The 26,784-nt window shown below is 47.3% G+C and overlaps 1 protein-coding gene across 1 annotated transcript in view; it reads left to right on the forward strand.

The window, feature by feature from the left end:
- The window catches only part of Cstpp1 (centriolar satellite-associated tubulin polyglutamylase complex regulator 1), a 158,514-nt gene extending 132,851 nt beyond the window's left edge, over positions 1-25,663 (forward strand). Inside the window, exons 4-9 of the mRNA XM_021640833.2 lie at positions 2,491-2,575; positions 19,721-19,806; positions 21,428-21,623; positions 22,179-22,288; positions 24,661-24,724; positions 24,970-25,663. Of these exons, the coding sequence (XP_021496508.1) occupies positions 2,491-2,575; positions 19,721-19,806; positions 21,428-21,623; positions 22,179-22,288; positions 24,661-24,724; positions 24,970-25,144 (716 nt within the window). The 3' untranslated portion in view covers positions 25,145-25,663. The remainder of the gene's footprint in view (positions 1-2,490; positions 2,576-19,720; positions 19,807-21,427; positions 21,624-22,178; positions 22,289-24,660; positions 24,725-24,969) is intronic.
- Positions 25,664-26,784: the final 1,121 nt, after the last annotated feature.

Consider the following 26,784-nt stretch of genomic DNA (forward strand, 5'->3'; position numbering starts at 1 on the left):
TTATAGATAGCATCTCTTTTGACTTCAATCCTGAAGAGTGAGGCTGCGGTCCCCAGCTCACAGCAGAGAACCTGAGATGGAGAGATTAGAGTTTGCCTGAGGTTCCATCCCTGAATTAGAGAGGCCGGTTTGAAGCCCAGCCAGTGGGGCAGTGGTTGGATTTTGGAACCGGTCTTTCCACCCGCAGTGCCCCATCTCCAGAGGTACGAAGTGGCTCGCCCTCGCAGTCCCGGCCTTGATGTTACCTGCTCTCTCACACTTAGAGTTGCTCGCTTGTGTTCTCCCGGGTCGCTTTCCATGACAGCCTTCCTCACCCAGCACTGGGGAGGCTCAGTTCCACAAGTGGTGGGCAGGGTGTCTTCTGGCTTTGGTACTTTTAAGAGCCCTTTATTACCTTAGAGAGGTACAGAGTAATTGTATGAATTTTTGCTCGTCAGCATGCTGGCCTCACAAGCATGAGGACTGATGACAAGCCCCAGAACCCATGTGACTAAAAGAAAATGAAATTTTCTGAAAGGTTGACAATACTTGAGGAACTGTACCTAAGGCTGCCTCTGGCCTAGACACACATGGACACGTAGACACATGGACAAACACGATACAGAGACCCTGACGAGTTGCTGAGGGTTTAGCTCAGTGGTCAAGCTCTTATATTTGATGTCTAGGTTTGACCCAGAGCACCCTGAAAAGGAAGAGAAAACTAACCATGGCCTCAGCTCTGGAGACCAGGAGACAGAGACGGGTCCTTCTCCTCCCCGAGTTTCTTCATCGTTGCTATCCTGTTCATCTCCCCAAGGTGACTGTCCAGATGATCTGGCGAGTGCGCGCTAATTACCCGGCAATCTTTGTGCCCACCTCCAGTAACAGTGTCCACGTGTAACAGAGGCAAGCACTTGACTTGATGGAAAGCACTCGTCCTCCGTACTGAGAGTTCTGGAGCAGGAACGGAGTGGGTTTTCCCCATCCCTATTACTCCTGAGCCTCATCCCAAGTGGCGACACCGAGCAGCTATGATTCCTGTGCTTGAAAAACATAGCCTCCTGGCACACTGTGCATGGCCCATGAAACCAAGGTCAAGGCTGCCAAGCCCTTTTGTTCCCCTGACTGCGCTGACGCTGAGGCTGTTCTTTTGGTGCCCCTGCCTTTGGCACTGTGGTTAGTTTAACTCTGTGCCCCCACCTTGAAGTGAGCTTTGATGAAAAAGCGGTCAGAGCCCAGACCTGACCCTGGAGAGATTTGGGGATTTTGTCTTAGAAAAGTATCAACCAAACCAGCAGGGGCAGGAGATCTGGATTCCTGTGGCTTGGGCTAACTTAGGTCCAAAGAAACCAATGGCCTATGATCACCATCGTCGTTCCCCAGCATAGACATAGTCTCCGGCCCCCTTCCTCCCGCTCACCCTCCTGCTTAGGATAGCTGCAGCTGGGTTGCTCTTGCCTCAGCGTGAGCATGGCCTTCCACATTGGAAAGCCTTTGCTGCTTGGGAGTTGTTGAAGACTGCTGCTGCCTGACTGATCTGCAGCTTTTTTGCTGTAGCACAGACTGCAGCAAAACAACTGGGGAGCATAGGTGTGATCCCTCTGCCCTGGGACCCTGTAAACCTCTCTGAGAGTTGTCTCTTTGGCAAGTCTAGACCAAAAAACCCCTGGCTCCTCTCTCCCACAGCACTGCTTCTGTAGGTCAGGAATTATTTGTTGGCCACAACTGTATGTCTTGGACCTTTGTCTTGGCTTCCTGTAATAGTAGTATGACCAGATTTGTGTGCAGGCATCCCAAAGAAGTCAGCGTGCTGCCGTCTTGGTGGCAGAGAATTAGGTCTGTGGGTTTCTGGGCTATGTGCTCCTCTCCCCCATGCATGCAACATGCTTGCGTTGCTGCCTGTTGATACTTTGTAGATGGTTTGGGGGCATGCACTGTAAATATTGCCACACCAGAGGCTTCCAACAGACTGAGCCAGCTTTGGCATGACTTGTCCACCTACATTTTTGAAGTCATAGAAATCCAGCGTAAGAAGGCTGATGAAGTTGCTTTTCTTGTTTCCTCTCTTCACCTGGCTAGTTCTCAAACCAGTGAAGCCACTCTAGTCAAAATGCTGTAACTGGCGCCTCACCCAGGGGTGGCTTGGTAGAGATATTAGTTCTAAAATCTCACCTCTTGGGCCATCTGTGACACACACTTTAATCCCAGTACTCAGGAGGCAGAGGCAGGGGTATCTCTGTGAATTTGAGGGCAGCCTGATGTACATAGTTCCAGCCCAGCCAGGGCTACATAGTGAGTCCCTGTGTCAAAACAAAGGAGAAAGAAAGAAAAAAGGAAAGAAAGAAAGAAAGGAAGGAAGGACTCGCCTTTACACTGACTCGCCTTTACACTGACTCGCCTTCAAACCCTGCCAGCATTCTAACAAGACTGGGCTCAAAACCCATGAAATGATACAAGGTGGAGAGGGGCCTGAACTGCCGTCCTAACAAACTCATTTCTCTTGCCTTGCAGATCTGCTGACCATGAGAGAGTACCACTGTCTGCTGCAGTTACTGTGCCCAGATTTCCCGCTGGAGCTCACTCAGAAAGCAGCTAGGTATGTGTGTCCCAAGTCCAAGTCTTCACGTCAGCTGCACGCGGGGGCCAGAGCCTCTCGGAGAAACTAGAACAGCGTATCTCAGAGAAAGCACTCATAGAGAAACCGGCCTTCAGGGGAGAAGTCTGTTGTGGGTTCACCCCAGATACACATAACACTTTCTGTTTCCTAAGGGAAACCAAATGATCCTTTGTGGTTTTCACAGGGAGCCTCAGGGTCTGAGTGTAGCGAAGTAAAGACACAGGGCCACACAAATGCACGTGCGCGCACACACACAGAGGAGGACGTTCTGAAGAAAGAGGAGCAAGAGTGGGTGATCATTTATAATCAAGAATGCTGTGGGCGGGTACTAAAACCCCAGCTGAGGGAAAAGCAGATCATCCTGTGTGCGCTAAATGAGGTTGGCCCAGAACTGTGGCTTAGCAGAGGACTAGGAGCCCCTAAACACGGTTTGGTTTTAATATCACTCACATTTTTTAAAAACCAAATGAAGTAGTTGAACTATACCTAATTAACTTTCCATCTCCTACCACAAATGTGAGGTAGGTTGCATATTCAAGCAGAACAAAAGGTCGGAATTTCTGAAAAGCTCCCAGTTTCCAAAATAAGTTATGTTGAAGTCATTTCTCTTCGTGTTCCATGTTCCACTTCCATTGACTTACTTCAACGATGTGAGTCCTGAGAAGATCCCTTTTGATACTCGCCACCATGCCCTACCTTCCTGAAAAGGAAGCTGGCGTGCCAAGAGCTTAACTCTGTTGTGCAGTTGATGGTAACTTGGAGGCAGTACAGGAGGGAGAGGCCCAGCTGGCCATGGTCAAGAGACATTGTGCTGCAGCCTCCTGGCTGGCCTCCCCTGTGTGGGCACCAGCCTGGAGGCCCTACTTAAGCCAAAGGTCCAGTGCCTGCGCTGGAGCCAGAACCAGCCTGCTCCTCCCAAAGGACCCCAGCCCTTTCTCTCCACAGACTTGGAAGCTGGGAAGGTCAGTGGTCCTAGCAGCAGACATCAGCCACTCCTGCGAAAGGACACTTTATTTAAGGCTTATGAACTAATTTTGCTGACTGTGCAAATTTTGCAGACAATTTTGTAGCTCCTGGCCCCTTTCTGCTTATTTACTGGGAACTCATCTTTTCCAGTGACTTCTAGTAAAAGCTCTAAAGCAAGTTTTATTGTTTTCGTTAATCGGCAATCCAAAGGGAGCTTAGAATTTTTGCTTTGGTTTGGTTTTGTGGTTTTTGAGACAGTCTCTTTCTATGTATCTTCCTGCCTCAGCCATTTCAGTTCTGGAATTACAGACATACACTGTCAGGCCTGGCTTGAATTCTTTCCTTAGTTGAATGGACAAAAGAAAAAAGAGGAGGAGGAAGAGGAATCTGATGAGGATGATGATGGTAATGATGATGATGATGGTGATGATGGTGATGATGGTGATGATGGTGATGATGATGATGATGATGATGATGATGATGATAATGATGATGGTGGTGATGATGGATTATCTCTTTAATTTAAAAGCAGCCAGTGAAGTTAATGACAGAACTCCATGCTAGTTTCCCTTTGGATTCAACTCATTTTAAGAAAGACTCAGGGGGCTGGAGAGATGGCTCAGGGATTAAGAGAAGCAGCTGCTCTTCCAGAGGACCTGAGTTCACTTCTCAGCACCCACAGGACAGTTCACAACTGTCTATAACTCCAGTTCCAGGGGATCCAACACCCTCACACAGACATACGGACAGAAAAAACAGCAGTGTTTTTAAAAGTTTTTTAAAAAGATTCATCCTTTTGAAGTCAGTACTTAAGAAGAGAAATATGGGGACTGGAGAGATGGCTCAGAGGTTAAGAGCACTGGCTGCTCTTTCAGAGGTCCTAAGTTCAATTCCCAGCAACCACACTGTGGCTCACAACCATCTGTAATGTGATCTGGTGCCCTCTTCTGGCCTGCAGGTGTACGTGCAGACAGAACTTTGTATACATGATAAATCTTAAAAAAAAAAGAAGAAGAAGAATAGAACTATGACTCTTGGGAAATTCTGATTAGGAGAATGATCTGGGCCTGATGGCCACACCTGTATTCCTAGCCCTCCAGTAGAGACTAAGGCAGGAAGATCATGGTCCCAAGGCCAACCTTGGCTACATAGTGAGGCCACGTCTGAGAGAGAGAGAGAGAGAGAGAGAGAGAGAGAGAGTTGGAGGGGTGGGAGGAGAAAAGAAAAGAAGCCAAGAGCAGGCAGGATCCATAGCAGCCTCGATTGCTGCTGAGTCCCTGTCAGTCAGCATAACCCTGCCTGACCCTGTGCATGACTGCTGAGCAAGTGGGTGTGTGGATAAATGGAGCAGTAAGTCGTCCTCACCTGCCATTGTACATGCTTCTAAGTGACAGGAGGAACAAGAGCCGCCACCTCTCAGTTGTCCATTTGCTTATTCATCACGTTTCTCTTGCGATATTTTTCTTCATGGTAGGGATACAATTCTCATACTGTAGTTTCACTCACTCGAGTGTGTAATTCCATGGCCTTTAGAATACTGCCAGCGCCGTGCACTCATGACCATGGTCCATTTTAGAACATTTTTCTTACTTTCAAAAGAAGTCCTACACAATTTAGGCATTGTTCTCCAGTGTCTCACAGTCTCAGAGGGAGGTGAGCGGGGCTCTCTACTCTCTGTCTCTGTGGATTTTCCTGTTCTGGGCATTTCTACTAAATGGAGTCAGCCAGTGCTGATGGTGCATGCTTGTGTTCCCATCACTTGGAAGCTAAGGCAAGTGGGACGTTGTGCGATTAAGGCCAGCCTGGGGTACATAGTGAAACCATGTCTAAAAAGAAATATATACTTCAAATAATATAATTATAATGTATATATATGTGGTCCCTTCTGACTCTCTCAATCTCTCTCTCTCTCTGGCTGGTTGGTTGGTTTTTGTTTTGGTTTTGGTTTTGGTTTCTCTGTGCAGCCCTGGCTGTCCTGGAACTTGCTCTGTAGACCAGGCTGGTCTCAAACTCCACTGCCTCTGCTTCCCAAGTGCTGGTATTAAAGGCATACACCACTGTTTGCCCTTCAAATGTATTTATTTTGTAGATGGGGACACGCATGCCTGCCCTCATCAAATATTCAACTCTCTCTGTCTCTCTCCCTCTGTCTTTGTCTCTCTATCTCTATCTCAAAGATGTACTTATTAGCCAGGTGTGATGGCACACACCTTTGATCCCAGCACTCAGGATGCAGAGGCAGGCAGATCTCTGTGAGTTCCAGGACAGCCAGACAGGGCTATAGAGAGAGACTTTGTCTCAAAAACAAAACAAACAAACAAAAAAAAGAGATTTCTTTTTAATGTGTATGAGTATGTGCCTGTGTGAGTTCATGTGCATCACCTATGCACCAGGAGGCAAGAAAGGGACGTCAGATCCTCCAGATCTGGAGTGAGAGCCAATTGTGAGCCATGTGGGTGCTGGGAAACAAACCTCGATCTTCTGCAAGAGCAGCAGGTGCTCTTAACCACTGAGTCATCTCTCCAGCCCCATCAAATATTTCTTGAGTCCCAGTTTCATGAAAGGAGCTACTCTGAATACTGATGATATAGTCATTAATAAAATGTATTCCCACCCCTCACAAAACAATATTTAAAGTGAACCCTTGAGTACTTGCACTTTTGATATATCACCTTGGTTTCTTTCATCCCAGAAGAGCTGCTGTCTTTCCTTCCCATTCTGTTTGTGTGTTTGTTTGCTTGTTTATAGAGTTATGTGTGTGGGTGTTTTATCTTAGGTGCCCAATGCCCACAGAGGCAGAAGAAGGTGTCAGATCCTGTAGAACTCTAAGCCACCATGTGAGTGCTGGGAATTGAACTCAGGTCCTCTGGAAGAGCAGCCAGTGCTCTTGAGCACTGAATCATCTCTCCAGCCTCCTTCCCTTCCCACTTTTGATAGTATGTGGTAAACTTATGAGAGTGAGCCACAGCTTTGCCTTTGCCACACCCATTTCCTCAGCTCCTTCTAAACACTCTGACTTGTGTAAGTGCTACAAGAGTATAAATATAGAATACTCAAAAACCACAAATCCTGGTCTAGAGACATGACTCAGCAGGTAGGAGCGCTTGGTGCACGGGCAGGAGGACTGGAGGTCAGACCCCAGAATGCATCCCATAAGCAGGCCAGCATCCCACAAGCTCCTGAGCTCCAGCCCCCAGGGAGCCATGGCCCTCTGTGGCCTTCATGTGTGCACACGGACACAGGCACTGCACACGAGTGCACTAGATATCCCATGCGTGAGTGCTGGACAAATTAATGCATGAGCACATGGATACGTAAATAAACCTTGGATGGCATTCACACACACACACACACACACACACACACACACACACACACTACTTTAAAAATTTAAAAACAGGCCCCACACTGGGGAGGCAGAGGCAGGCAGATCTCTGTGAGTTCCAGGACAGCCAGGGCTATCCTGTCTCAAAAAGATAAAATAATAAAAGATAAACGTTTAAAAACAGGACCCAGAAAGATCAGCAGTTAAGGACACTTGCTATTCTTACAGAGTACTTGGGTTCATTTTCTCAGTATGGCAGCTCACAACTGTCTATAACTCCACCTTCAGAAGATCCAATGCCTTCTTCTGACCTCCACAGGCACCAGCCATGCATGTGCACAGACATGCATGCAAGCAAAATACTTATATCTAAAATTTTTAAATAAATAAAAGTTTAAAAAAATATTGTTTGTTGACATAGGTTCTCAGGTAGCCCAAGCTAGCCTAGAGCTCACTATGTAGCCAAAGATGACCTTAAATTACTCATCTCTAGGCTCTACCTCTCACGTCTTGGTAAAAACCAAAATTCTTCATGTCGTGGCATGAATATATATGAGATAAAATTATGAGTACAAAGAGGCTTCTAAAGTGCTAGTCCTCTGTGCTAAGAGGCCTCTGTGCTAAGTAACGGAAACTCAGCCTCTCACCATGAGGAATGAGTACATCATAAGCAGCCATTCCAACGGCAATAGGGAATTATGAGCAAGTACAAATAACCTTAGAGCCTCGGGAAGTCCAGGAGAGTGGCTGCAGAATGGAGACGAATTCAGTTAGTGGGGGGTTTCCTCCCTGGCTGGACATGTCGGGCTTCTCTGTCAGCCCCAGTTCCTCAACATCAGCCATTCCCCACTCCACTCTAGCTGCTGTGTGTGCTGAAAACTGCAACTGTCCAGAAAAATGCTGCTGGACCATTCACTTCTTCTCACTTTGTCCTGAAAGTCAGAAGGCCAGCATCCCCCTACACAGGTCCAGGCATCTGACCAGAATTATAGATGTGGGTGGTTAAGCCTGTAAGGCTGATTCTCTTGAGATGAGAAATTTGCTCTCCCATCCACTGGCAGCTTACTTATTCAGGGCCCTGAGGTCTGGGGACAGGCTGCAGGAGGCTCCAGTCTGTGATGATGTGAATGGAAAAGAATGTAATCCATGGGCAGCTGTAAACCAGAGCCTCTGCATGACATAGCATCTCTACAAGTGCCTGCCTTAAAGGCTACAAGCATTCTAGCCAGGCCACGGGCAGCAGGTGGGAGCTGGAGACACAGGAAGGAGCTGAAAGGCCTACCGGGGCAGCCCAGCCAGAGACCGCCTACCTCAATATTCTTTCAGGAGTGAGAAAATTAGACCCTTTATCCCCAAATGATCACCAGGGCGTCTCCATCTCATCGTCCTCTAAGCGAGGAAGCTTTCCTGATGGCTGAGAGCACGGCACATGGGGCTTGGATATGCAGAGCGCTTGGGAGGCTCTGTTCAGCCCCCAGCCCTGCAAGAAAGAGCATGTGACTGCAACCAGACTTCCGAATTTATCAGCTGTGCTCTTAGGAAAGTTACTTCTCTGAGCCTCACTGCCTTTATTTGTAAGGTGGAAATAATTAGTGTCTGTTATGTGCTTAATATAATGCCCTGCACAGAGTAAACTTGCAATACAGGTTAAAAGTAGTAGCATTAAAATCGCCCTACAGGAACACAGATGTTACAAAGAGGTGGTGCGGGAGCTGGAGAGACAGCTCAGTGGTGAAGAGTACTGCTGCTCTTACAGAGAACCCAACCAGCTCCCATGTCCGGCGGCTTTCAACTGTTGATAACTCTACCTCCAGGGCATCTGCCTCTTCTGGCCTCCCTGGGCGCGACACTCACTTGCACATACAGGCACACCGACACACACATAATTAAAAGTAACAAATAAACCTAAAAAGAGAAAGGTGACTACACAGCCCACCAGAGCTTCTAGCTGGACCGTCATAAGGACATCCCTTAACTTTGCTGATCCCCGTTTCCATTTCTGTGAAATGGGAATAACAATAACCACAGTGTTTTAGTGAGAGTTCAGTGACAAATATGGTACTTGCTGAGCAAATTCAATAACTAATAATTTAAGCACTCAGGAGACAGAGGCAGCCGGAGATCTGACTTTGATGCCAGCTTGGTCTGTAGAGTGAGTTCCAGGATAGCCAGAGCTACACATAAGCCCTGTCTCAAAAAGATAAAATAATAATAACAATGATTAATAACAATTAAATAAAACATAGTGGTGCATGCCTGTCCTCTTAGTGCTCAGAAGGTAAGGCAGAAGGATGAGAGGTTCAAAGCCAGCCTGGGATACACAACACCTTATTTCAAACCTAAAATAAAATGAAATAAGAGTATATAAATAAACAAGTAAATAAATAATTTACTGTTATGATGATGTTGGTTGTTTTTTGTTTTTGTTTTTCTGAGATAGGGTTTCTCTGTGTAGCTCTGGTTGTCCTGGAACTTGCTCTGTAGACAAGGCTGGCCTCAAACTCACAGAGATCTGCCACTACCAATTAAAAGCATGCACCACCACCTAGCAATGTTGATGTTATTATTACCAATTTTTTTTTTAAATAAAGCCTGGAGAGGCAGTTCAGCACTAGCTTCTCTTCCATAGGACTTAGGTTCAATTCCGAGCACCTCCACGGCAACTCACAACCACCTGTAATCCACCTGTAATTCCACACAGTCACGGTCTCACTACAGTTAATTTTAATTGTTTAGGAACTGAGACGATGTTTTAAAGTCTAGATAGATATTTTTAGAAGGTGATCTAGGTACAGAACTTTGGGGTCTCCAATGGAATACTTTTTCCAAGGATGCCAAATCCAAATGGACTGGACATTGTAAATGTAATTCTTACCCGATACTTTTCATAATTATTCTTATTCTCTATAAAGTTTATTAATGTTAGAGAAAAAGTCATTTTTAAACAAAAAGGGGGTATATAATGAAAGTTTTGGTTTCTTTATAAACTCAATTATGTTATATAAATACGCTTTTTTTTTTTAATCCCAAGTATGAGATTTTAGTTGGGCTATGGCTTGTCCACACCTGTTAATTCTCTCGTGCGGAGTGTGGCTTTTGCCAGTTGGTAACATCCTTCCATGTGTGGCAAGGAGAGGGGCGTGTTCTAGGATTCTGAATGTGAGAGAGAAAGAGAAGGGTGGCGTTTGGTATTGGCGTGTGGTGTGTAGCAGTTTAGAGAGGCCAGAGACAGTGTGGCGGTTTGGAGCAGACGGACAGAGAGAAACGCTTTGGGGCATAGCATGGAGGAGCCTGCTAGCTGAGTTTGCGATTGATAGAGATTGATATAGAGCCCTAAAAGAACCCTGTGACCCTAAATAGCCAGGAGAAGTAAAGAGGTCTGGGCCCTCTCTCCTCACTAACTTTCACTCTCCTACATAGGGTTGGGAGGTAGAGGCCTAAACACCCCAAATAAAGTAGAGTTTTCAAAACGAGTGCTACACCATAATCTCTTGATGAAAGAGAATTATTATGAGTTCAAGGCCATGCCAGGCTATACAGTGAGTTCCAGGCCGGCCTGAGCTATATAGTGAGATCTTGTCTCAAAAAAACAATTATTTAACTTCTCTGAGCATCAATTTTCACATCTATAAAACAGAAATAATGTTAGCTAATGCAGTTGTTTTAAGGCTTTAATGGGATAATCTATGTAAAACCCCAGTCATATGCCCCAACAAATTACCTAATGTTTATACTTGACTTTAACCCAAAGGCTGAAAAGTGACAAATATGATTTTTAAGATTCTAATGTAGAGGCTGAAATGGTGGTGCACATCTTTAATTGCAGAAGCGAGGAGGCAGAAACACGCACCTTTGTGCTGCTTGGAAACGCAGCTATGACGACTGTAGAAAACCCTTTTAACTTAATCAACTCCAAGGGAATCAAGCCCTTCATGTAAGATCAGAAGCTATTGGAGGGAAATGTAGGGGAACACAAGTTACAGATATAAAGAGGCGTTCCTGAGCAGGGCTCCAATCACTCAGAAAATAATGCCAACAGTTGACAAATGGAAGCCAGGCACGGTGGCTCATGCCTTTTTTTAATGTTTTATTTATTTATTTTATGTATGAGTGCTCAATCTACATGTATGCCTGTAGGCCAGAAGAGGGCACCAGATCTCATTATAGATGGTTGGGAGCCACCATGTGGTTGCTGGGAATTGAACTCAGGACCTGTGGAAGAGTAGACGGTGCTCTTATTCTCTGAGCCATCTCTCCAGCCCTGGCATATGCCTTTGAGTCCATGACTCTTGGGGTGAAAGCAAGCATATTTTTTGTGATTTGGGGGCCAGACTGGTCTCTATAGTAAGTTTCAGGTCAGCCATGGCTACATAGCAATACCCAGTCTCAAAAGTATTGTGTTTAGCTTTAAAAAAAATTAATACACATATATAGTATAGTGAATGAAAAGTGGTATCTCACTTATATTCATCCTTCAAGAGTTTGCTCAGTGTCTGGTATGAAGTGGCAAAGTTTTTTGATGTTGTTGTTTTGTTTTTTGGTTTTTTGAGACAGGGTTTCTCTGTGTAACCTTGGCTGTACTGGAACTCACTGTGTAGACCAGGCGGGGCTCAAACTCATAAAGATCCACCTGCCTCTGACTCCCAAGTGCTGTCTTTAAAGGATTGCACCACCACCGCCTGGCTGGCAAAAGAATTCTTCAACATGCTGCAAAAAGCCCAAGCCCAGTGGGCAAAACAAATACAACTGTCCACAAACCTAACTGTTCCTCCAGCAGCCCATGTTCATTGAGTAAGCATGCCGTTCCTGCTAGGCACTTTCTTGGGTCCTCAGCTAGGGCAATCAACAGGGGCTGACATCTCACAGAGAGCGAGGAGTTACCATCAAGGAAGCGGGAATTCCCCAACTGCAAGTTGAACCCTGGCCACAAATGTCAAATGCTAGGTACTAGACCAGAGGTTCCCAACCACCCTAATGCTGCCACCCTTTAATACAGCTCCTCATGCGGTGGTGACCCCAACCATAACATTATTTTGTTGCAAATAATTGGCCCAGCTAAAAAGACTTGCACTTAGATGTCTGATCGTTAAGGGTTGATGTCTCTGAAGTCTGTTCTGGAATGCCTGTTGTCTTCCCACACTTTTAAGAGAATTTCAACACAAAGAGAACATTTATATGGTTAACAATAAGTTTACTGTCAACCTTCAAAATAACTTAAAGGTAATAATAAAATGCCATTGGAAAAAATTATTTGGCTGCTGCTTCATGACTGTAATTTCGCTGCTGTCGTGGATTGCATGTAAATACGTGATAAGTAGGATATCTACTGTGTGGCCCCCAAAGGGGTCTTAACCACAGGTTGAGAAGCACTGTACTGGACCAAGGAATTTAAGAGTTGTGTTTAACAGAAGAAACCATCACAAAATTGAGGCTCTGGGACATGGTCTAGTGATAGAGCACACGCTTTGCATTCACAAGGTCACGAGTTCGACCTTCACGAAAAAGCTGAAGTTGGTGACATACGTGAAGTCCTGGCTTCCAGGGAGGCTATGGAAGGGAGATCACTTGAGCTCGGGAGTTTGGGTCCAGTCTGGGCAGACAGTAAGTCCCATCTCAAAAGTGGGCAAACAAGCAAAGCCTGGCTTGGTGACATAGGTCTGTAATCCTAACTACTAAGGTTAGGTTCAGGGGCTGGAGAGATGGCTCAGAGGTTAAGAGCACTGTCTGCTCTTCCAGAGGTCCTGAGTTCAATTCCCAGCAACCACATGGTGGCTCACAACCATCTATAATGAAATTCGGTGCCCTCTTCTGTCATGCAGATGTATACGCAAAATGTAAAATAAAGAAATATGTAAAAAAAAAAAAAAAAAAAAAAAAAGTTTAAAAAAAAAAAAAGGTTAGGTTCAGGGCTTGCCTGGACTCCTGCGTAAATTCAAGGTGAGCATAGGCAATTTAGTGAGACCCTATCTCAAATTAGAAAGAATGAAGAGGGCACAATGTAGCTCAGAAGAGAAAAATCCTGGGTTCAGCCCCTAGTGCTGTTTTTGTTGTTGTTGTCGTTGTTGTCGTCATCTTAAATCGAGGGAGGCGATGTGGAACACATCTGTAATCCCAGCATTGGGGAGGCATAAGCAGGCAGACCTTTGTGAGTTCAAGGACAGCCTGGTCTACTTAGTAAGTTCCAGGATAACCAAGGCTGCATAATGAGACCCTATCTCAAAAAAAAAAAAAAAAAAAAAAAAAGAAAGAAAAAAGAAAGAAAGAAAGAAAGAAAGAGAAAAAGGAAAGAAGGAAGGAAGAAAGGAGTTCCATCTCTGGGACCCACATGGTAGAAGAACTGACACCCTTAAGTTGTCTTTTGACCTCCACAAATGGATGGCATGAGCTGCCTGCATCCATTTATACAAATAAGTGAGTATAATTTTAATTAAAAAGATATGCAAATGGATATTAAGCACTGTTGTTATTGCTCTGGGTCAAACTTGTCAGTCCCTACAATGGAGATGGAATTTGAGGTTCCCTGAAGGTACAGTTGCTGCCTAAGGAAAACTGTGTCCTACATGGCCTACAGCATTTGAGGACCTGGACTGGGGTCCTCATTTCCTACCCAGGCCAGAAGAAAGAGACCAGGAAACCTTCCCAGCAGCATGCTCCCTGACCTTGGGCAGGCCCCCACCTGGTTTTATCACTGTCCTGCTCTCACAGCCCTGACATTAAAACAGCCTGCCAGGGTACACTGTCAGCACAAACCAAATTGGGGACGTGCTTCAGCTGTCCCAATGAAGGACACTAGTCATGTGACTCTCCAGAGAAGTTCAGTCATGCAAAGGGGCTCTTCTTTTGGGCCCTGACTAAGAGCTGGCTCTCCTAAAAGTGGGCTAGAAACTAAATAGCCAGCTTCTGGCTGGCCGCCTCTGCCTGGCTGGGGAGGCATTTGCTTCCACTGAGCCACTTTCATTTGCTATTTTAGGCTCTTCTAGCACCTTAACCCAGAGGAGCTCCTCATGTGGCTAGCACCTCACACTACTCATGGCTCCCTGTGAGACCCTGGGCAAAAACATCCTCACATTGCATTTCTCAGGGTCCTTTGCTATAGGAACCAAGAAGAAACTGAGACACAGATAGATTGAGAACTGTAAGAGAACTGAGACTTGATCTCAGAGCCGTCAAACCCACAATTTCAGGGGAAAAGGGCCCAGTTCATGCCACTAGGCCAGGGGGTGCAGAGGCGGTTGGCGCTTCAGTGAGTTTGCACTGGAAGCTTTGCTTCCTTGGCACCCACTTATCTCCCAGGCAGCCAGCTTGTCCCAGCTGTTGGAAGTCAGCAAGGAAGAGGGCAGCCAGCCCTCTGGGACCAGCTCAGACCCTGCCAACTCCACGTTCTTCATCCCAGTTGCCTGCCCTGGACTCCACCCTGCACATGGTTCTGCTCAGAGCCAGCCTGAACCAGAGTGCCTGCATTTCTCCCCAGAGGCCTTCTCTCTACCTAGAGGCACTGCCTGCGAAGATCCCTCCGTGATCCAATAGATTTGTACAGACTACGGTTGGCAGCAGCTCCTTGCTGGCTCCACTTCAAAGCCAGGCCGGCCAGGCTCCTCCAGGTGTCAGAGCAGCTGGCACGTTAGCAAAAGGCCTCTGGCAGGAAGGGGTGCCGAGCCAACCGCCGTCCACTGCAAACAGCACATGTGGACGAGCTTGTCTCAGAGAAGGCTCTGGAAAGCTCTGCGGGGATTTGAGTTCAAGGTGAAGGAGCTGTCTGAGGGATATTCAGCCTCAGGTCGTCCCTGTCCTAGAAGACAAGGCCAGGGCTGTAGCTTCCCGCCCCACCTTTCCAAGTTCTGCTGGGGTTCAGAGCAAGACACCCAGAACTTTCATGGGTCAGAGCATTTGTTTGGAGGTAGACAATACTACAGGTGGTGTTTGTGTCTGTTTGTTTTGCCTTGATTTGATTTGTTTTGTTTGAGGCAATCTCATTAGGTAGACCAGGCTGGTCTTGAACTAATGATCCCATTGCCTCATCCTCCAGAATGCTGGGATTACAGACACATGCCACCATATTTGGCTATAGGGTAGGTTTTGATTTTTACTTAATTAGTTGTTTTGATTTGTTTTATTTTAGGGGTGTGGGTGTTCTGCCTACACGTGCATCTGTGTACCATGTGTATACCTAGTGGCAATGAAAGTCAAAAGAGGGTGTCAGAGTCCCTGGAACTGGAGTTACAGATGGTTGTGAGCTGCTGGGAACTAAACCCAGGCCCTCTGCAAGAGCAACAAGTGCTCTTAACTACTGAGCTATCTTTCCAATCCCTTAATTTTAAAAATAGAAAAAGGTGTTTTCTACCTAAGGTATTTCTAAAAATATCTTTTTCTATTTTTAAAATTAAGGGACTAGAGAGATGGCTCAGCAATTAAAAGCATGTATTGTTCTTGCAGAGAACCCAAATTGAGTTCCCAGAACTCACATCAGGTAGCTAATAACCCACATGTAACTCCAGTTCCAAGGGATCTGATGCCTCTGACATCCACAGGCACCTATTCTATCTCTCTGTCTCTGTCTCTGTCTCTGTCTCTGTCTCTCTCTCTCTGTCTCTCTCTCTCTCTCTCTCTCTCTCTCTCTCACACACACACACACAATTAAAAATAAAATTAAGAAAAATAAATTTCTTTTCTTCTTGGGGGTAGAGTGGTGTGCCATGGTGCATGTGGAAATCAGAGGGCAGCTTGTGAAGGTCAGTTAACTCTTTCCATCAGATGGATCCGGGTTACTGAACTCAGGTCCTCAGGTGTGGTGGCAGGTGCCTTTAACCAATGCGTTATTACTCATATATGGCGTTTAAAGGTCAGGGTGTTTTTAAAAGCATCTTCCCATTAGTTTTTAAGAATCTTCTGCAGCCACAGCCTCTGGACAGCCAGACTTTCCCTCCATCTGAACCAGTGCTAGTAAGGAAAGCCAGTAGTTCATCCACAGTTGGGAAATTGACACTCTGACAAGGCCACAAGAAGCCCTTTGAGAAATACAAGCTTCCCAGCTTCTGTATGAACATCTACAACAATGAGCAGTTAACTCCTTCATGAGTCAGACACAATTCAGGTACTCACGCTGGAAATACCATTGAATGAGGGGATGCATGAACAAGAAGAAAGGGCCACGCTACCTTATTCTTTGCTCCTGGCCAGAAAAAAAACTTATATACTACATTCAGCCCTCGACAGTCCAATGAGGAAGAAAGCAGAGTCAAATAATGAGCAGGAAAGAAAGGTGTGATCTCAGATCTTACCGCCTCAGGTGAAGAGGGTCCTTCCCTAGGCCTTCTTTCCTCATTCCTAGACTAGCTAGCTAGTCCTGCTTACCTCCTTGTCCCTCTGCCTCCCTGCTGCCCGCTTCAGTCTGCTCTCCACCTCCAGGGGAAGTAAAGAGGCAAACAGCCTCCCTAGCCCAGTTGGTTTTGTGGCACCCAAAACCAACTGCTGCTCCTTGCAACAGAGAAAGCTTGTCACCTCTCCACACTGTAAGGGCGTCATTTCCCCCCTTCACCTGTCTGCCTCCTCCACCTGCTCACTGGCATTCCTGACCGCGTATCAGTTTCAGCCAAGTAAAGGGCAGGAACAGAAGTCAAGCACAGTAGGCTGCCCTGCCCCCCACTGGGGCTGCATGCGGCCATCCTGTGCCATCTTCAAAGAGGGGTTGGTCTCTCTTCCTTAGCAGTGCCGTGTCTACGGAGAGAGCAGCCGCCTCCCACCCAGCACCATGGCCACCTTAGGCCTCGCCTGTTGTCCAAAAGAAGGCTTAAGAAGTATTTCTGATACAAGTCTGACCACTAATTCAAGTGTAAGCCTAATTCTTAGAATCCCAGAGGTACTGACAACAGATTGCAGAAGATTCAGGGCCAGATCCTCATGCCCAGCACTGATTCTGTGAGCAGCAAGCAGATGAGCTCATAGTCCCAGTGACTTTGCCTGCTGACCGGGTGACAGGCACACACATTCCCAATCCACAAAGTTAAAAGCGCTGCTTTGGGGCCACAAATTGTACTGCACTAGGGATGTTCAACGTGTTTCCTCCTAAACAGCAAAGTCGTCCTGGAAACAGCAGCCAGCTCCTGGAGAAGATAAGAGCTGCTGTCTCTCTGGCCTGGTGTCTATGGTCCCAGCAGCGAGCCGTACAGCGGTGCGTGTGAGGTCAACCACACAGCTTGTGTGCATATCTTATTTGGACTTAAACCCTGGAACTAAACATGACTAAAGGAGGCTAGTGTTCTAATAGCCTCTCAGGCTGGAGCAATGGCTCGGCGTCGAAGAGTGCTTTCAGCTTCTCAGCTCTGGTTCTCGGTGCCCGCGGCTCACAGGTGCCCTGCCTCCGACGCCTCCGGCCCGCACATGTCTACACACAGGCAGACACAGTGTTTTCAAGATACTAAAACAATGATTTACCTGTTTTTTGTTTTTGAGACAGGACTTCTCTGGATAGCCCTGGCTATCCTGGAACTTGCTCTATAGACTAGGCTGGCCTGGAACTCTGAGATCCACCTGCCTCTGCCTCCCAAGTACTGGATACAAATCAACTGTGACCGTCAACATGAGCCCAGTTAATAATAGAAACCTTCGTTGTCCTTGAGAGCTTCAAGGCATCACCCAAGGTCTCCTGACAATGCTCCCCTGAGTCAAGTGCTCTTAGCCACTAGGCTGCTTGGCCATCACAGGAGTAAAGAGAGTAGCAAAGACGGATCTCTCCCTCTCCCCTCTCCCCTCTCCCCTTCTGATGTGCTCCTAGTGGAGGACCTGCGCCCTCTGCAGTGCATCTTCACTAACTCCCTACCATCCAGATGCCTAAGTGGACTCACTAAGTGTGCTCTCTCTCTCTCTCTCTCTCTCTCTCTCTCTCTCCCTTTCTCACTCTCTTCTCTCAACCTCTCTCCTCTCCCCTCCACCTCTCCCTCTTTCCCTCTCCTCTCTCTCTCTCTCTCTCTCTCTCTCTCTCTCTCTCTCTCTCTCTCTCTCTCTCCTTCTTCCCTCCCTCCATCTCTCTCCCTCGCTCCATCTCTCCTTTCTCCTCTCCACCTAGGATATGAGAAATCAAGGTAACTTTTGGACTAAGGAGCTGCATTTAGTCTCCCAGCTATTGATGGAGAGACATGAGCGCCCTCTTGTGGCCATTGCAGCCTTGCTGTTTCCCTCTTTGACCTCAGCTTTTTCCAGCTGGTAGGGGAGGGCAGCTTTCCTTGTCAAGAGACAAGAAACAGTTCAAGCTCTAAGATATATATGGGAAAGAGTATAAATTAGCCCCAGAAGCTAAGTTATAAGCTAATGCTAGTGTTTCTACTGTGTTTGTTGTTGTTGCTTATTTTGAGAAATGTTCTCTCTAAATACCTCTGGTTGTCTCGGAACTGTCTATATAAACCCAGCTGGCACTGGCTTTGAACACCCAGAACTCTATCTACCTACCTCTTCTTCTCCAGTGCTGGGATATAAGGCATGCACTTGACCTCTTCTTTTAAAAGAGGAGTGTGATCCAGTGGAAGCACTTAAGCCTTTGGAGTCATGCAAACTCACGAGTTGTATATGTTCTTTTATAAGCTGACTCCTTTGGGACTGATGTGTAACTGCAATCCCTCACGTGCAAAAGGAACTAACTAGTCCAAACTCTTGTGGTGCTATGCATGAAATTTAATGAAGGTAGCTAAATGCTAAATGCAGTGGCCACTGTGGAGCAAGGTGCTCAGTAAACGGTGCCTGTCTACTGCTGTGATTACAGCTACTAGGAGCTGCTTTCTGTCTTTGGAAAGATATCCTTAACCCTAACCCTGCTTTGCACAATTCTAAGGGAAGGGCACCAATGGCATAAACTCCCTTCTCTAGAGTGAACAATACTGACTCTCAGGCTGACCCACGGGCCAGTTTGGAGACCCTCTGACTCAAGGAAGTAGAGATTTAGAAAAATACCCCAAAGCAAAAGAAAACAGTTTAAAATAGAAAAGGGGAAAGATAATGCCAGAAGGGCCCTGTCAGAAACAGATTGAAGGCCCAGCTCCGCTCCACTGGAGGAGCTTGGCACTCTGCCTGGCACACGGCTGGAGCCCAGCAAGTGCTGACTTCTTTCTCTTCCTGTTCCCCTTTAGCTACATCCCTGAGCAGAGCATGAACATGGCCTTGGTGTGATCTAGTTCCCAATTAAATGGTTTCACCTTGTGGGTGCCCAGTGGGGAGAGCAGAGGCAGGACCTCGCAGTGACCTCCGAAGTGCCCTAGCTGGTGCGCATTCTCCGGCCCTCTCACGTGCAGAATTGCCCACTCCCCACCCCCACCCCTACCCGCAATCTACCTTCTGTGTCTCAGAGTAGAGGTGCCTGTTGCTGTTCTGGCCAGTTGGTAGCTTATTAAATCTCAGCACCACTTGCCAAGACCCTGCTAAACCTCTTGGCTGTTCTTTTTGCCTTTTCTGGTCAGCAGTATTTATTCAGAACCAAATGGTCCTCATTGCAGAATGAAAGGATTTACTGCTCAAGTGTATGAAAAGAAATCTTGGCCGCATTACAATTGCACCCTCTCTTTGCGGCCTCCACCCCACTCTGCCCATGCTCCATTGACTGGTGCCACCGAGACTGACCTGGGAGCCTGCCCTTGGAGCACGGTACCCGGTGGCAGAGCCAGCTGATGGGGAAGTGAGATGACTATAGGCGGCGCTCGTTTGGGGGACCCTTCCCCTCAACGTGCTGCAGCCCCAAGGGAGACTGGGGGCCTAGAAACAGCTTGGTTTTGGCATAATCGTTGTGTCTGTCAGTTTGGCTTTTTCCCTCCTCATACTCTCTCTCAGAGTCTCTCCCTCTTTCCCCTCAGGATCGTGCTCATGGATGACGCCATGGACTGCTTGATGTCGTTTTCAGATTTCCTTTTTGCCTTCCAGATCCAGTTTTATTATTCAGGTGAGAGTGTTTCAGGCCCCATGTGGCTTTTGTCAAGGACCATGTCTCCCTTTCTAACCCTGTTGTCTTTTCCATCTGTGTGCCTGGCACACACATTTCCCATCCCCACTTCCTGTAGGGGTATGCCTCATCGTGGCCCACTAACAGAATGTCTGATTTGCAGTGGTGGATTCAATCCGCCAAGCCTATTTCCTCAGCCAACTGAAGACATTGAAAAAAACATACTGCTTCCAGTCAGCAGCACAATAAATAAATAAATACGCTTAGTGAGAGCAGCAGTAAGGACACCAATAGCAGTTATTGAAAAGTCGCCACCTCCCAGGTCCAGTGCTGAAGACTGTAGGCTGTTCGCTAGTCCTAAGAGTTACATTTTCATTGTTTAGCGCCTCCTCAGTTCTTGATTGCATGTGGCGCGTCTTTCCCCACACTCGTAGCTTTTCATAAGCACACACCAGACCAGAACAATAGTACATGACTGTAACCAAGCCACACACGCACCCGTGCTGTCTCGTGCTTTAACTCTGCTCCCCAGGTCATGCCAGGTGTACCCTTAAGCCCCTTCTGACTTAATGGAATAAAATTAAATAGAAATGTATACAGCTCATATGTAAGTGAAAACAAATTGAATTTGGGAGTTAGAAATTACTGCATTAGTAAAGAAACTCGCTCAAAGGGTGCTTTTCCAGTAAATAGAAAGCTATCTTTGGAGCTTGGAGATAACCTTCTTGCCAACTAGTGCCCTGGGCAGCTCTGGCCTCACTTCAGTGCCACGTTCTGTTTACTTGATTGAAGCCCCAGGGCTGTTGAGGCAGGGGCTAGAACCCAGGGTCACACCACCTGCTCCTTGCAAACACCAGCATCTATGTCTCCTTTCTCTGAAGCTCTTGAACCTTGGGGGAGAACAGCCATGTTTGGGAGAATTCCCTTCCTCTAACATATATACACACAGGGAACGGGGGCAGGGGGGAGAGAAAGGCCATGAGTCATTGTTTACTAACAATGATGTGACTACAAAGCTTGGAAAACAACTTCAAATGAAAACTAAATTAGCAACTTTGTAGGGTCCTCTGCAGAATGATATTTCTTTTTCTTTCTTTCAAGGTACACTGAGGACACTGAAAGGGGCTGTCTGGGCAGTAACAAAGACAGTCTCTGCGGCCTCCAGTACGCACACGGCCATGAAGCAGATGGCCTCATGAAATGGGCCTAACCAGTGAGAATGCACATGTGTTCATTTTTCAGAAACAAACATGCAGCATTTAGCATGTCCCAGCATAGTATTAGGCACTGGGACTGGAGGCGTCATCAGGGCATGACCCTGCCATTGTTCGAGGATCTAATATTCCAGCAAGGACACAGATAAACAAATACATAGCAAACGGCATTGGGCAAATGATACAAAAAGGGGAGAGTGCTCTGCAGGTTTGCAGTGGGGAGCCATCTAGTCTAGGAACTGTCCCAGGTGAAGTATCCTGTCTCATGAGGGCAACAGTCAGTCCAGGCATTTTGGCATCTGTGCTGAGGCTGCACAGACTGAGCTATCAGAGAAGGGAGGAAATGGTAAAGAAATGAAGCGTGACCTCCTTGCCTAAAATGCCCCTTCCTCTTCCTACGGTGCTAGAATTTCTGGAGAGCGTGGCTGCCATCTATCAGGACTTGCTGTCAGGGAAGAATCCCAACACGGTGATTGTGCCGACGTCATCCAGTGGGCAGCACCGCCAGCGACCTGCCTTGGGCGACGCCGGTATGCTAGATGGAGTGGAGGCGTCACTGTTCTATCAACGCCTGGAAAACCTGTGTGACCGGCACAAGTACAGGTGGGACACGGGCAGAGGCCCGCCGCAGCCCCAGAGATCAGGCACTTGTATGGGAGCAGGCCTCTAGCAGAATGTTCTGATTGACTCGGGTTTCTATGTCCCAGGACGGTCATCATTTGAAAACATGGCCATGTGCCCCCAAATAGGTAGCTCACTTTCAAAGGAGCATTTTCACCAGGAAAGACTAGCTGAGGTAACTAGCTTACTAGGACTAGCTTCTTGAAAAGGAAAATTTCACTGTTTGAAACTTTCCCATGGAAAGGGAAGGTTAAACTGTCCTACGTGGCACAAAAACCCCTGAAGAACATAGCCTTCAGGCAAGAAGCCGTGTCCTTTCCCTCTCTTCTAGGTTCCCCGTGTTGGTTATGGGGCTGGGACTGTGGCCAAGCACACACTCGGCACATTGCATCTCTAACCCTACCAGTGTGCCGTGAGCCCATCAGCCCCTGTCTGCAGTCCAGCCCTGTCCCTACCGTGCTCTCCCTGATTTCAGTGTCCTGGAGATGTGAATCAAAGAATAGCACTTGAATCCGGCCTCTGCGTTCTCCCTTCTAGCTGCCCGCCCCCAGCGCTTGTCAAAGAGATCCTGAGCAATGTCCAGAGGCTGACTTTCTATGGATTCCTTGTGGCCCTCTCAAAGCATCATGGCATCAACCAAGCCCTGGGTAAGCAGAGCTCACAGTGACAACCTGTGCTCCTCCGAACACAGGCAGCAGCTGGCCTGTGGGCAGACATGGCCCTGCAGCGTTATTAAGATACTGTCTCTGATTCTCTGGCCTAGAAGCTGCAGTGTACATAACCCAGAACTGCCTGTGCTTAGGAAGTCCCTCACATTTCCCCGTGACTGACAACCTTCTGCCCTGCCCAAACATGAACCAGCTGCTCTCTGCTCCCTGGCATAGGCCTGCCCAGCCCCTCCCTATAGAATCCCTGTTCTGTTCTGAGCGGCCTGCAGGTTCAGCAGACACAGGGTATTTACCTAGCGGCTCTGGAGATAATATATCAAAGCGCCCTGGATCCCATTTAGAAACAAGGCAAAGGTGTGTCTGGAGGTGTTGTTTTTTTCTTTTTCTTTTTCTTCCCAGGGAGGAAAAAAAAAAAAAATCTGATATACCTGAAAGAGAAAAAAAAAAGTGGAGACTGGCCCAGTTTTACTGCTTGTCCTCTCCCAAGGAGAGACCAGCAGGCCACTCTTGCTGTAAGTTTGTTGGGTTTTGTTGTTTTGAGACAGAGTCTCACTGTATATTAACTCTGTGCAGCCCAGAATGTACTAAATAGACTAGGCTGGCCTTGTACCTCCTACCTCTGCCTCCCAAGTGCTGGGACTAAAGGTTTGCACCACTAAACCCAGATCCTGCTGAGGTTTTTGTTTCTTTTTTTCTGTTTTGTTTCTTTGTGTGACCCTGGCTGTCCTGGAATTAGCTCAGTAGACAAGCTGGCCTCAAAGTCAAAGATCCACCAGCCTGTGCCTCCCGAGTGCTGGGATTAAAGGCGTGCACCACCACACCTGTTGAAGTTTTAAGGACTTTGCTCAGGAGGATAGTATCCTCGTGTGATTAGATCCAGGTTCCTGAGTCTCAGAGAGACACCAAGATTTTTTTGTCCCCTGTCAGTTGAGGGGATGGGATCAAGGGAAGGGCAATTAACATTTGCTAAATGCCCAACCCAGTGGGCCAGAAGCTGTGCGGGAGCCTTATGCTGATTTCCATGTACACACCTGCTAGAGTTCTAGAGGAGACAGAGCCTGGTTACAATTGAGTCAAATTAGATTCATAACCAAGGCTGCAGCTGGACTAGGGCTAGAAAACAGGCCAACCTGGAAATCAGATTCAAGAGCCAGTGGGAACACTGTTGGTGTTTTTTGCAATCCGAGGAACTGAGCACTGTTCTTTCAGTGATTGCTAAAAAGAAAAAGAAAAAGCTAATTAGCAATAACCACAACCTACATTCACCTCAAACCCTCTCTGATCTTCAAAGCCAGGCAGTGGTGGTACACACCTTTAATCCCAGTCCTATCCCAGTACTCAAGAGCTAGAGGAGAGGCAGGTGGATCTCTAGGCCAGTCTGATCTACAGAAGTCCAGAATAGTCAAGGTTACAGAGAGAAATCCTGTTTAAAAAAAGAAAAAGGAGAAGAGAAAAGGAAAGAGCCTTCTGGGGTAATATAGTAACTAATGGAACAGGCAGCGATAGAAGGCAATATGTGTTGGAAACAGGAACTCAGAAATACCCTGGTAAGTTTCTGGAAGAGAGCTCCTTGTCCCTATGACACCCCACAAATAAGAGGCATCACCTGAAGGTGTAGAAGTCAGAACTTGGACCAGTGCAGGATACTTCTCAGTCTCTGAAGCCCTGCTCCTTCAAGAGTTTACTCATCTTCCTCCCTGCAAACTTCAATCTCACCTTCCTACCCATTGTGGAGGTGTTCTGTTTGGTTTTGGGTGCCCCCGCCCCCCCCCCCCCGCTACAAAAAAAAAAAAAAAAAACCTAATTAATCTGAAAAAGAGCAAAAAGAAGAAAATTTGAGTGGGAAGTACCCAGGCCTCTTCATACACTTCCCAACAGAATCACCAACCTGTGCCCTCATGCTAAGGAAACCGATCCAGACAGACCTCGGAACTGCTTTCCTCCTCACCAGAAGCAGTTTTAATGCCTCCACAGATCCCTGACTTGAGGACACACAGTTGGCCATTTTCTACACTTTGGAGTTAGCTTAGGCCATAACCTTTCCAGTTCAGCATCTAGGAGTTGAGAGCTCAAGAGCAAAATACCCAGTGCTGGTCACAAACCACATCCAGTCTTGGAAGGGGACTGATCACCTGTTTGGAGTATCTCTTTGCTGTCACTTTGCTGCTCTTACCCCAGGCAGGGAAGGAGAACAGTGACTCACTAAATTTAGAAAGCAACATAAAAGACTTCCTGTTCCACATACACCAACCTTACCTGGCTATCGAGCTGTAGACACAGAAGCAAGGCTCAGAAGCGCCTGGTGAAGGGCCTCATGTTGTTCCATATGACCCCAAACCCCTGTCTTCTAGGAGCCTTGCCTGACAAAGGAGACCTGATGCATGACCCAGCCATGGATGAGGAGCTGGAACGGCTGTAAGTGTCAAGTGGGAAGCTGCTGCCCTCTTGTGGAAGCCAATCTGTCAGATATGGTTGTGCCCCACTGTAGGTGACACAGCACTTTTAACACTCCATACTGGTCAGGGAAAGAGTTGGGGCCAGCGAACAGAGGTACTGTAAGTCCCTGGGGGCCTGCTCAAGTGCAAGACTTAAGTGTAGAGGTCCTGGTCTCTGAACAGGAGTCTCATCACATCACCCTCTGGGCTTCTTTCCTTCTTCAGGCTGGTCCAGGTCCCAGGCCTGGTCAACTCCATCACTGCCACTTCTGAGGCCAGCTGCCTGCCCTTCCGAACCCCTTCCCGGGTTGGTTCCCCATGGAAACCCCTCCATCGCTCCCGCAAATTGGATGCAGAGAGCGATGGCTCCACTGAAGAGACAGATGAGTCTGAGACTTGAATCTGAAGGGTCCCATCTGTGGCCTATACCTTGCTCCCACCCTGCTTTTGCTGCCCTCACCAGACTTCTCCAGCATCACTGTGCCGCCCTCTGCTGGAGAGAAGGGTGAATAACAGCCCCAGTAAGACCACCCAGTTCCCAGAAGTCCCCCAACTCATACTCGCAGACAAGCGGTCGGGCCCTAAGCTGACATATGTCCCAAGGCACTCATCACAGGGAAGGGTATTGGCTTTAGCCTTTTGTTGGCAGTGCTGCTTATGCTTTACGTACAATGTCTCCTCAGCCAGCCCATGATCCTCTTAGTAAGGGTCAGCTTTCACAAACAGCTCCTATAAGGGGAACACGAATTAGCAATGCAGGGTCTTTGTAGTCAAGGGTTGATCCTGAAAGCATGTGCTGGGAAAACATAATACGCTGGAATAGGAGGGTGGACGGGCAAGAATTTTACTTGCAAAATCTGCTTCCAGTTTGTATCAAATAGTCAAATCTGAAATGAATAAAGTCCCTTGTGTCTGGTAAGCAATGAGTCTAAAGCCACTAGGCTAAGGGGAGGGAAAGGGGAAGTGTGACTTGGGTGCTTTTCTGACTGGATGGAGGTGGAGATGGGGGGCCACTCCAGCATGGAGACCTGCCTCAGCTGACAGAGGACCGGGCCTCCTGCAGATGAGGGCAGCCATTCAGGTCAGAGGTATACTGAAGATGGCCTTCAGAAACATCTCTGAGTGTTCAGCCAGGTTCTCTCACCTGTGAGACTCTGGCCACAAGAACTAGAGCTGCACAGCCTTTTCCAGGGTTTCCTTAAATTCGAAGACCAGCTCTCAGGTTAGGCAGTAGTGCACATGTGCACAAAGCTCGCCTATGGTTTTGAAGCAGACTGGAAAAAGTTGAGAGAGGCGATCATCTTTCTTGAATGAGGTAGATCTCAGCAAAATAAAATTCACTCAGGGGTTATGGCAGAGCAGGCTGCCTGCACCATATAAGGTCATCACTTACTGGACACTTTTAATTTTCCTGCATTCTTCCCTACCAAACTTACCAGTGGACAATTACACGTAGCTTCCAAAAAGCCCTCTGGTGCCAGGCCTACCTAAATGCATCTGAGCGAGCCCCTGAAAGGTTTCTAATTTGGTTGTGTACCTGAACCACAGGGAAGCTTGAGTCCAATTACCAAGCTGGAGTCCTAATAGACCGACTTGGGGCTGGAAAGAGAAATCTGATTTCAAAACCCCAGGTGATTCCAAACACTGGAACGCCACGGTTCCCTGTACCTGTCCTTTCTAACCCTCATCTCCCAGAGTGGCCTATAACTGTACAGTGTTGAGGAATCCCAACGACAAAGTGGCCCTGTAAGGAAAGGGGTTTATACACAGCACCCCTAACTCTTCCAAAGTATAAAATGGTCATTTAAGTCTGAATCTTTAAAATGCCTTTTCAGGCCAGGCATTTCAGTACATGCCTATCATTCCAGCCCAGGGACAAGAGGAGGATTACAAACTCAAGGCCAGTCTTGGGCTATGGAGACAGTCACTCTCAAACAAAAACACAGAGCTTCGTTGGGAAACAGGTCCCAATCTGCCTCCTGTGATGAGGTGCAAACCGCTGTTGTTGCAGACAAACCAAAGGCCAACTAACACCACCTC

Source organism: Meriones unguiculatus, chromosome 18 (genome assembly GCF_030254825.1).
Source record: "Meriones unguiculatus strain TT.TT164.6M chromosome 18, Bangor_MerUng_6.1, whole genome shotgun sequence".
NCBI lineage: Eukaryota > Metazoa > Chordata > Mammalia > Rodentia > Muridae > Meriones > Meriones unguiculatus.